Source organism: Panthera onca, chromosome F1, assembly GCF_046562875.1.
Source record: "Panthera onca isolate mPanOnc1 chromosome F1, mPanOnc1 haplotype 2, whole genome shotgun sequence".
NCBI classification, from domain to species: domain Eukaryota; kingdom Metazoa; phylum Chordata; class Mammalia; order Carnivora; family Felidae; genus Panthera; species Panthera onca.
In genome coordinates, this window is record NC_138355.1 from 17,565,396 (window position 1) to 17,577,511 (window position 12,116).

Here is a 12,116-nt window from a genome sequence, read left to right on the forward strand (position 1 = left end):
CCAGATGAAAATAATTTTCAACTAAAACCAGGTAAGGTGAAAATATGTAGTTTGATCTTGTAAGGAACTTAAACTGAAAAATACTTATGTTTAAGTTCTTAAAGCATGGTTATTTAAGATGCTATTTGGTGGAGAATAATTATCTTCAATTGAAATGTCTGTCCAATGAAAGCATGAAAAGGTAGACACAAGTGTTGGCGAGGATGTGGAGAAGAAGGAACCCATGTGCACTGTTGGTGGGAATGCAAACTGGTGCAGCCACTGTGGAAAAAGTATGGAGGTTCCTTAAAAGGCTAAACATAGAACTGCCCTATGACCCAGTGATTGCACTACTGAATATCTACCTAAAGAATATGAAGACACTAATTTGAAAAGATATATGCACCCCTGTTTATTGTAGCAGTATTTACAATAGCCAAACTATGGAAGCAGCCCAAGTGTCCGTTAACAGATAAAGAAATATGGTATATACATACATACTATGGAATATTACTCAGCCATAGCAAAGAAGGACATCTTGCCATTTGCGACAACATGGATGGACCTAGAGGGTATGATGCTAAGTGAAATAAGTCAGAGGAAGACAAATACTATATGATTTCACTCATGTGGAATTTAAGAAACACAACAAATGGACTAAGAAAAAAGACAAACCAAGAAACCAACTCTTAACTCTAAAGAGCAAACTGGTGGTTACAAGAGGGGAGGTGGGCAGGCGGTGGGTGAAATATGGGATGGGGATTGAGGAACGCACTTGTGATGAGCAACTGAGTAAGGTAGAGAATTGTTGAATCACTATATTGTACATCTGAAATTAATACAACACTGTATGCTAACTATACTGTTTTTTTTTAAGTGCGAAAAAATGAAGTAAAACTTCTAGAAATCTAGAAAAGACACAGAAGACATAATTGCAACCTGCCTCCAGGTATCTCATTAATAATCGTTATTCACCAAAACATTTTTTCCTGTTTTTATTATTTTTCTAAACACTCTTGGTAGGAGATAAATTATGTAAGATCATGGAAAATTTTATAGGTCTGAAGCACAAAAATCTCAAACATTCTAGTCAGCAAATTCAGGGAAAAAATATATTCTTCAGAATAAAAGTGCAAGGAAATGTTGCCACCTTGAGAAGAAAGATTTCTTAATGTGTCAGTAAAGTACTGGAAGAATGGAATCTGTATGAGTTTGGAGGAACAGAACTTTTTTTATATATTAATCCTCAAATAGTGATTCCAACACTGAAATTTTAAGCTACATTAAAAAAAAATTATCCAAATAAAGTGTTTGTTATTAAGGTAATAAATACATCTGCCAAATTTGTGATCTCAGATTTTAAAAAAAGATTTAAGATTTAATTCAGAATTTTCTCTTCGAAGATTTATATGATCTAAATTACAATTTACAACTATCTCCTACTAGGTGAGATCACTTCTGTAGATGTCTCACTTTACCATATTAAGACAGAAAAATGCAGGATAGGAAAGTAAAAAATTGTTCGTCAGGAATGGGGGTTTCCGTGTACTTTGTGTCTGACCTAGACAGGCCCCAGCGAGGACAGGCAAAGTAGATGTGGACAGGACCCTCCAGTTAGAAAATGGAGACCCCTCACTCACAGTGCTCTCCCTCTGGACCGTGAAAATCTTTTATAAGCACGATGCGCTCTACTCAAAAATGCGAAACTAGTTTCTCTGATTAAAATTGCACAAAGCACATTCCATCAATTTTTACTGATACGCCAGGTCCAGTGACTGTAAGTTAGAAGCACTGGCAACTAAGAAACTTCCAAGGCCCCCACGTAGGGAATCAACTGAGGCTCAAGTATTCCTGGGGGTGACTGGGTTGCTGCAGAATGAAGCACAGTGTGCAGCCCTTGGCCTTGCCTCCACTCCAGCCTCCACCTCCAGCCCAGCCATTTGAGTTTTTAAATAATATTGGCCAGCATCCCCATCCCAACAGAGACAATGTTCCCTGATTATTTCATATCACCTCCTCAAACAAACAAAAAAGAGGTTGGCAACGGGAAGGTTTTTCACCAATTCATCTTTTTTAGGTTATTTGGTACTTTTCCACTTTGTCCTAAACATGATCTTACTTTTATGTACAGTGTTACACAGTTTAGATGTTTAAAGCTTAAGTTGACCTGATGAACAATGAGAAAGGAAAACCCAAATTACAGAATAAAATGATTCCCTAGGAATCTTGCACAGTCTCAACAAAAGTGCAGTCCCTTCCTCACATTGAATAGGCAAGAAAAAAGGGGGTGAGTGGAGGGTAGGACTGGGGGTAGAAGCAGCCTGCAGTAACATTAAACTGTGGTAAGGTTTGTTCATATTTATTTACTATCCTTAGTGTTTCTGTGTTTCATGATGTACCCTTCCCCAACTCTCCCGGCCCCCACCACCACCCTCAATATTTGATAGGGTTTAAAAAGTACTGCGTTCTTCAGAGTTGAACATAACTCGGGATCATCATGAGAAAACGTTTTACCTTTTACAAACATACCATCTCTTAAATGTTCTCGTCCCAATATTTATGTGTCAAACATTCCTTGGATTCATAATAGTGTCCTATTAAGTGGTCTGGGAGCACCCAGCGAAGTAACAGGATAAAAGCAGCTTACAAAATAGCAGTAAGCTATTATTGCATGATGCTATGACAGGAGAAAATGTGAGTCATTTTCCCAGGGAGAACTGTTACTGACTTCAGTGCTGAAGAAGCCACTTAGGTTCTAGAACCGAAATTATCCAGTGCAAGCTAACATTCCAGAACATGGTGACTCTGACCTCTGACAAAGAAAGGAACAACAGAACTCATTTCGGCCAATCAGAAACCAAAGTTTTCATTTCTAAGTGTTGGCTGAGGAGAGGCCAGTGGAATTGAAACTGAAGTAGTCCGTGCCCTTTGCCTTGGCTTCTGACAGAAAGGCTTTAGAATCAGAAGGCAGCACCCTTACTGGAAGCAGTGAGGGAGGTCCCCCCAGTCTCCAGCTAGAAGAATCCAGGACATCTGAGAGATGGAGAAAAGAGAACTGAAGGTAGGGAAAAATAAAACTTCCAATCCTTCCCTTGGGGAGTTTCACTGGTAAATAAATGCAGACCACATATACACGGAGGGGTATTTCACCAAATGGCCTTGACACTAGAAGCCAAAAGGAGATGACGAAATAACGTCTACTCTTCCTTTACAGACACAGATACTTTCGGTGGGCTTGGAGCAGGATACATTTTGATCCTCTTTTAACACAGAGTTTGAAAACTGTTTTAACATCTGTTTCATAACTCGGCATGAAGTAGGATTAAAAAAAAATAAAACCCTCAACTGATACTGGGGTCTCTCATCCAGCTCCATGAGATTCTGAAGTAAACCTTTACAACTGTGAGTCCGTTTTAAAAACATGAACCTCACCCACCGGAAGATAAAGATTGCTAAAAAAAAAAAAATAGTAACTTCTGTATCCCTTTATAATACTACAGCGTCTCAATCTGCATAAATCAAATGGAGCTGGTGACACTTCACTACCAGACGCCCCCGTTTACAGGACATGTTAGCATACTAGACCCACAGTTTTGGTTTATTATACTATAAGATACTATTGAAGCGGATTAGATGGCTGGCTGTGGGATGAGCCGAGACTAATCTGCTACTCCCGTACTGTTTCAAATCAAATCGAATTTCACAGTACTTTATACCAGATCCCGATTTCTAGCCCCAGTCTACATCGTCAGTGAACCTCAGGAACAAGAGCCCTGGGCAGGCAGAGAGCAAACAAAGCCTTAGCAAACTCCCCGGGGCGTCAATGAGACTTAAGGATCCTCAAGACAGTAATGGGGAAGACACTGATGTGGGTTTTCTCTCTCAAAACAGTTGCTAACAAAGTATATTTTTGAAGCTTCATATGACACTTGAAAAACCAGGCGTTCTGGCTCTTCGGGTCTGTATCTTCTCCCAGCTCCTATCTCTGCTGCGGGTGCGTTTCAGAAGGCATCGAGAGCAAGTCAGAGCCAAGGAGACAGCTCCTTCTGCCTGCCGCCCTTTTTCTCTTTTAAAGACAAAAATACTCTCAGCTTGCATACACAAAAGCCGCCCGGGGCCTGAAGATCTGTTTATTTTGCAATTTACAAAGAGTGGGAGGCCCACAGTGTTCTCAGTGAGCAGAGTCCAAATGTTACTTGGGCTCCGCACAAGGCCACAGGGCCAGCCCGGAGTGGGGACCGGGGAGCCCGCAGAGCTTGGGAAAGCAGAGGCAGCCACCGAGCCAGCTTTTTACGGGGACCCGAGGGACCACAGTTTCCGTCGACCTCGGCATTGGCAAAATCAATCCGTTCCATTGTCCCGGCAACATATGGTCAAGGGATTGTAGAGCGAGTCTGTGTAGGGCACAGGACCTCAGGCTGATCCTGGGTGTCATTTGAACCCAGGTGCCAATTGGTGCCACATGGTGGCAGGAAAAACCACTTGCCCGTGTGAGCCCCTTCCCCGGGCACTTTTGCCCCTGTGTCACCTAATGGGAGTGAGGGGCACCACGGTGGTCCCAGGCCCCTGGTGCTGAGCAGATGCCGGGCATTTGGGAAACAGATGCTTCCTAACTACCTCATCTCTGGGGGATCCCTCGTCAATCACAGTGATGTATCTGGGAAGGAAATGGTATTTTGGTTTGGTTGGTGATTGCTGTGGTCTCCCAAGGTAAACAAACCACCATTAATCACACCTGTGAGCTGGCAAAGAAAAAAAAACACCGGCCAGAAGCATGAGCCTGGTGGAAGCTAGCTGCTCCTACAGGTGTTCAGTGGTTTCTGCTCCGCCTCTGCCCCGCTACTCAGCTGTCCAGAGCCCTCCCCGTGGTCACAACAGGGTGCCTCCTCAGGCCCGACTGTCCACAGGACCTTGATCAAACTCTGGCTCTCATCTACGCTCTGCTCACTTTACCCAAAATCAAACTTACTTTTTTTTTTTTAATTTTTTTTTTAACGTTTTATTTATTTTTGAGACAGAGAGAGACAGAGCATGAACAGGGGAGGGTCAAAGAGAGGGAGACACAGAATAGGAAGCAGGCTCCAGGCTCTGAGCCATCAGCCCAGAGCCCGACGCGGGGCTCGAACCCACGGACCGCGAGATCGTGACCTGAGCCGAAGTCGGCCGCTTAACCGACTGAGCCACCCAGGCGCCCCAAAATCAAACTTTCTAGAACACTACAAATGGCACTGCCCCACCGTCGGAAGTTGACCCAGTTCTCAGGAGGTTCGTGTCATTACAGCCAAAAGGCTCTTGCTAAAATGTGCCATTACCTGGAGAATTTGCACATTAATTCCATTAGCAAGCAATACTAACATATTCACGATGACATGAGGAAGCCTGTGCGCTAAGACCGCACCCCATTCAAGGTAAACAGGAGCCCCCACCCCCAACACATGCATTCTCCACACCATCTGTCTTGAACCCACGAGGACTCTCATTATGGGTCCTTTACCCAGCCTACGTCAGTCTTCCAAGGCGGCCAGGTCACCCCCCTCCCCAGCACTCTCAACACGGTTCCGTACACACCCATCCTGTGCTGGCCTCCCGCCCTCCTCAACTTCGGAAACCCTTACACCGTGCCCTGTGTAATCTGCTTGCCATGGTCAGCAAAATCCCCTGTATCTTCAACCTGTTGTGTGGATGTGCCTTCCATCTCCTTGCTCTAACACAACCAGAATCTCTTCTCAGGGCACGGCTCCCCCTGCAGCCCTCTCGTCTCCCACAGCCCCTCACACTGCTGAACCCGAGTGGGGTAGGCACTCCTGTTGTCCACTTTTTCTTTCACCATCTTCCTCCCTCCTCCCTAAAACCCTCAGCTTTGAACCTCATGGCATCAGACTATCGCACATACTACCCTTCACTGTTCCTCTGACCCACCAGCCCCTAGTTCGCTTTCCCCGATTCCCTGACGATTTTAACTCCTGTTGCCCTGCCACTGTCTCCAGTACTCTTCCTGTCTTCATTCTTGGGGATTTCACATGTGTGTAAATTATCCTTGCAACATCCCACCCCATCCATCCCGCCTTTTCTCTTGGTCTTAATTTCTCCACTGATATTGTCCTTCACTCTACCTCAGCTACTCACTCCCAAAGTTAAAACCTTGTCTTTATTCTCTGATCTTCACTTCCTATCCTTCTAGCTGCTTGAACCTCCAATTCATCGACCTTCCCCGTCCCTCCTCTCCCTGTCCTTCGCCCCTGTTAAGGTTCACTCTCCTTCTTACCCAACTAAAATGCCACGGTCAATCGTTATAATCATGCCCATGCACATATACTTTTCTCCCTTGTCCTTCTCTCAATTTGATAAAACCACCACCCCAGAGACATTCAACTCTCCATCCACTCTGGTTTGCACATGGTCTGGAAAACACACACAACACCCTAACTGGTTTCACTTTAAAGTCATGATCTCCATGCTCAAGTGAGCCTTTAATCCTGCTGAGCAATGACACTAGCCATCCCTAGTTCATTCACTGCCCCGAAGTACTAAACTATTTCCTACCTTCTCTCTCCTCACTCCCCCATCATTTCATCCCTCGTTCTCACTCTCAGCTGATTCTGTCTCCTACTTCTTAGGAAAATTGAAGCACTCAGAAAAGAACTGGAAATCCCCATCACCTCCTCTACCCACTTAGCAGCCACCCTTCCACAAGCGTCTGTATCTTATGTACTCTGCCGCCCACCTGTTACCATAGTAACTATCTTGTCCTCTGTCTGAAGCCAGCCCCCCAACTGGTGCACTAGACCCCTTCTCCTCTCAAATGCTCACTCGTAATCCTACCTTTCCCACATCAACTACTACTTCCTGTTGTTTCACTTCCATCAGCCTACAAACATGGTATCATTTCCCCGGTCTTTCCCCCGGAAACAAAGTTTCTTGTCCTCACCTCTTGCTTTCAATTTCTGTCTGGTTTCCTGGCTCCCCTTTGAAGCAAAACTTCCAGAAAGTTGCCTATACTTGCCTCTGCAACTCTCCTTCTCCTTTCTCACTTAACCCCACCCGAAATAGGTTCTTATGCCCCCCACTCCACCAAAAACTGTTCAAGGATACCAATGGCTGCTTCCTCGCTGAATCCAACTGTAAATTCTCAGCCCTTATCTTACTTGATTTACCAGATTTTCTTTCTTTTTTTATTTATTTATTTTGAGAGAAAGAACACAAGAGGAAGAGGAGCTGAGAGGGAGAGAGAGAACCCACAAATGCGAACGCAGGGCTCAGTCTCACGAACTGTGGTATCGTGACCTGAGTCGAAATCAAGAGTCAGACGCTTAACCAACTGAAGCACCCAGGCTCCCCTGATTTACCAGATTTTCATCTGATCACAGTTGACCACCTCCCCCCCATCCCGAGTCCTCTGCACTTGGTTCCCAGAACTCCCAACTCTTGATTTTCCTCCTGCCTCAATGGCTGTGCCTTCCAAATCTTTTTGCTTCTTCTTCTCTCCAACCTTTTAATTTGGAGTTCTCCGTCCTCTTGGTTTATATCAACTTCTTGGATGATCTCATCCAGTCTCATACCATTTAAATACCAGTGATTACCAAATTTACATTCCCATCCCATACATTGCTCCTAAAATCCTAACTCCCCTCTCTGACCCCCTGCTCAACATTTCAGCCCGGATATCCACAAAGCGTTTCATAGCCTATATGCCTCAAACTGATTTTCTTCCCCCAAATCTCCACCTATATCCCCTTTGCACCCAACTCAATTGATGGCATCTCTATCTTTCAATTTGCTCAGGCCAAAACCCTGAAGAGTCATTTGTGATTCTTCTCTTGTTTTCATATCTCACGTCTGATATGTCAAGAAGCCCTTGACTAAACTTTCAAATTATATCCAGAATGTGACTATTTTCCACCACTTCTGCTATCACTCTGTTCTGAACACCATCATTCCCTGCTTGGATTATCACAAGAGCTTCTGAATGCTTTTTTTTTTTCTTTCTTTCTTTCTTTCTTTCTTTCTTTCTTTCTTTCTTTCTTTCTTTTTCTGAATGCTTTTTTCTGCTCTGGTCTTGCCCCACAGCAACTACAATGAGCCTTTCAAAGGGTATGTCAAATCATGCCCCTCTTTTTCTCCAAGCCCCTCTAATGGCTCCCATCTCAGAGTAAAAGCCAGAGTCCTTCTAATAGCCTGCAATGTCACACATGATCCAGCTCCCACATGACCTCTTTGGCCTCATCTTCTGTTCTCCTTGGTCACTTCAGCCACTTCTTGCGACACCCCAAACATGCCAGGCAGTTTGGGGTCTTCTGCTTGGACTTTTACAGCAGCTCTTGCCTCTGCCTAGAATGGTTTCCCCCTGGGAAATCTGGATTATTCATTTACCTCCTTCAAGTCTTTGGTCAAATGCTCCTTTTTCCATGAGACCTACCCTGACCCCCTTATTTAATATCATTGCTACTTTTTTTCTTTTTTCCCATAGCGTTTACTTCCACTTATGTTGTCTGTCTCCTCCTGCTAGAAGGTAAGCTCTACTAGGTCAAAGAACTTTGTCCACTTTGTTCATAGACATATTTCAAATATATGGAACACTATGTCCTATAGTTAGTGCTCAATGAATATTTGCCGAATGAATTCCTGAGGCCAAACATCATAAAATGTGAATGGTAGAGACTAGAGATCAGCCTGGGTGGACAATAAATATTTTGCTAGATGTTGGGGGTAGGAATAAGGGATAAAAGAGATAATGAGGGATATGAGAAAGCATTAAAAGCAACTGCTTACCAGTTAGCCTTTGGCCCTGGATCCAGTTCGGCTGTCAGAAAAGCAAACCATCAGCCCAAACTGGCAATACAGCATGAGGCAAGTTCCTGACTCACTATGAGTCTCAGTCACCTCAACTGTAAAATGAAAATAATACCTGAATTACAGGATTGTTATAAGAAGTAAATAAGATAGTGTATATAAAGTGCCTAACACAGTGCCTGGTACACACTGGGTGCTTGAAGATGTAGCAATTATAATTTATCAAATCCCAATGTGCTATTTGTGTCCTGAATTTATGGGGACTTCAAACGGTGTGGTTATTTCTCAAACCACAACTCATCAAGAATTCCAAGACTTTGCTGAATTTCATCACAAAAAGGAGTATCGATAACTTCCACAGGACGGCACTGTGTTCCAGCCCTGTTTCCCTGCGTTCGATGGGTTTGAAATATTGTAAAATTGTGTGACTGATGCCCTCTGCTGGCTTTTGTTTTTCTTGACCTTGGGCCTTTGGCTTAGAAGATGTTTAATGGCTCCATGCTTCCTTGAAAATGCTCAGCATGGATTCTCATATCCACAATTTAAGCCAGCTGCCCAAAGCCTCACTCAAAAGTTTATAGTACCGACACAGCATGCAGGCATCCCACTGACACCAATCTGGCCACCACACAGAACCAATGTGCTGCTGTCCTCAGATCCCTGCACAGCCTTCTAGCTGCCTGCCAATCACCCAGAAGCCACATCAGGCCACAAAACAAAGCACACCTGCTGCTCTACAGCTCTACCTCTCCCTGATCCCTTCCATTCCCAACTACAATCCCTGGCACCATTTTGGAAGGACAGGCAAAGCTGCCTCCCCATTCCTCCTTCTTTGCCCTCACTTACCACCACCACCCACTGTCCAGCATATCTACTGAAAGGAAGATTGACAGGAAGCAGAGCCGGGAGGAAGGGGTGCAGAGTGAGGAGGGCTGACAGTTTCCTACACAAACGAGATTTTGTTTGGGATTTTTTTTTTTTTTTCAACGTTTTTTATTTATTTTTTTGGGGACAGAGAGAGACAGACAGAGCATGAACGGGGGAGGGGCAGAGAGAGGGAGACACAGAATCGGAAACAGGCTCCAGGCTCTGAGCCATCAGCCCAGAGCCTGACGCGGGGCTCGAACTCACGGACCGCAAGATCGTGACCTGGCTGAAGTCGGACGCTTAACCGACTGCGCCACCCAGGCGCCCCTTGTTTGGGATTTTAATTCCAATGCTACTGTAATGCCTTTTCCTTCCATTTCCCCCTTCCCTTCCCACACACACATCATAGTATTCTCTAAAAGTCTAAATCATTAACATTCTGCTTGCACACTTTGTGTTGTTTAAATTTCAGATACTGACCGCATTACGTTACTTAAGTGATGAGTAACTTTCCCAACAACTGTCACACAGGTCATACCAATCATTATCTAGGCCTGCCTCCCTATGCCGCCAGCAGTAACTCAAAGCAGCGTGCCATAAGTAAGCCTCATCATCCCGCAGTGAGCTCTTAGTACCACTTAAAAGCTTGGAGTTTCTTAACATTTTCTTACAAAATATTTATGGCTTTTTTATTTGCATTTTACCCCAAAACTTTTTGGAATCCACTTACATTCTCGGTCTGTGAAACTTCTTGGAGTTACTGCAGAAAGTGTATAAAATTGTATTTTCATTTGTCTTAAACTTGCCTTGCTCAAATTTCAAAGGGTGTCTTTTGTAACTCATGACTTGGTAAACAAATCAAGATTCACTTCGACCCTTTATAGTTTTATAGGTGATGATGTTGTATCTCTGTTGAGCCTTCTTCCGGGCTGTGGTGTTCTATTCTCTAATCTGTTTTCATAGGGCCAGTCTTTCACTTTGGTTCTTACCATTTTGATTTTTTAATTATCTTTCTGTGATCCATTTCTAATTCCACTATATTCCTGGTTATGAGGCAACCAATTCTGTACAAAGAATTCCAAGTGCAAAAGCACTAGATTCTGTTTAGATCTCAATACCCTTCCAGATTACGCCCGGAATTTAGAACCAACGTCCTCCAGATACTACAATTGGAACACTTAGCCTGAGTGTACCATCTCAGGCACCTCAAACTTTATGTGTCCCATTCTTATTTTCTTTTCTACTTCACCTCCAAACCTGTTCTCACTTCTGTCTTTTCACGGTACACAAATCCACTCAAGGCAGCAGCCGGTCATCCTCCAGTCCCTTCCATTTCCCAACATGAGTCTACCAAGTTCTCTGACAGCCTCTCTAATCAGGCCTCTCATCTCCACACCCATCGGCCTCACACCCTTAGTCCAGACGTTCACTCTTCACTATTGCCACAGAGCTCCCCAGGCTCAGCCCGAAAACTGGTGCCAGAATTGTATTTATATATATACATATATATGCACATACATAGAGAGATACACACTCATGAAAGTGTGTGTGGTGGAAATCTTGTCTCCCTTTTCAAAACCTCAATTTACATTGACACTGACTACAGGATACGAGAATTCAAAGTACTCAGCACTCTCAGACCCCATACCCTCTCCCTGCAGCCCATCTATCCTGTGCTTCTGTCCACTGCCAGGATAAATCAGGTCCCCGTGCACTTTGAACATACTGTTCACTCTGGTTGGAATATCCTTCTCACCATCTTTCCACCTGAATTGAGTTGGCAGCCCCACTCTACATCATCCAACCCTCAACTCTCTGTCCCCCTCCCATTTCCACACCAAGCTTCTACAACCACCAAACCAAATATGGTCAGGTCTTGGGGGGGCTCCAAATACTATACACAGTGTGACAGAGAAGAGCTGAAAAATGACAGCACAGGCACATTAATTCGTCCCACTGAAACTGTTTTTGCAAGTGGCTCAAATTTGGGGAACTTTCTGCTCATTGACACAGATGTTGCTGCTTACGTGAGTTCCCTAAAGCTGAAAATCACATACCTATTCAAATAGGGCAAATGTATTAAAACACTAAAAAAAAAAAAGCACAATCATATACAATTCTTTACTACCTCCAACCACTGTTGCTCTGTTCCTGATGTGAACTATACAGTAACTATGAGCCAGTTCTGCCCACTCACGAGGGGTGAAATGGCCACACCCAATGCAGGATCGATGCTTTGAGCTCCACAAGTCAGTTTCCAAGATCCTTCTCTCCCCTCTGGCCAGTGTCCTTGGGACTAGGAAAGCAATCTAATTGGCCCTAAGGAAAACTACCCATCCTAATGAAACACTGTTCTTATCAGTCCAAAGAGCTGAAGACACTAGTTCACAGTCCTGTTCAAGACATTTTTTGAGAAATCTATGTTCAGAGAAATACAAGCATTACTTAGTTTCTGACTTGAAATTAATTTCTAGTGAGAA

At 44.0% G+C, this 12,116-nt stretch overlaps 1 protein-coding gene across 5 annotated transcripts in view; it reads left to right on the forward strand.

Annotated features, from left to right (window-relative positions):
- The first annotated feature begins 54 nt into the window (after positions 1-54).
- The window catches only part of CF1H1orf105 (chromosome F1 C1orf105 homolog), a 59,018-nt gene continuing 46,956 nt past the window's right edge, over positions 55-12,116 (forward strand). For 2 of the 5 annotated variants that reach the window (XM_060643532.3, XM_060643529.3), the window contains exon 1: positions 89-3,040. Coding sequence is in view for 2 of the 5 variants with exons in the window: in XM_060643529.3 (XP_060499512.2) it covers positions 3,020-3,040 (21 nt within the window). In the remaining 3 variants the exon portion in view is untranslated. Of the gene's footprint in view, positions 3,041-12,116 lie in introns of all 5 variants that reach the window. The other 3 variants (XM_060643528.3, XM_078441393.2, XM_060643531.3) reach the window with 3 other exon arrangements.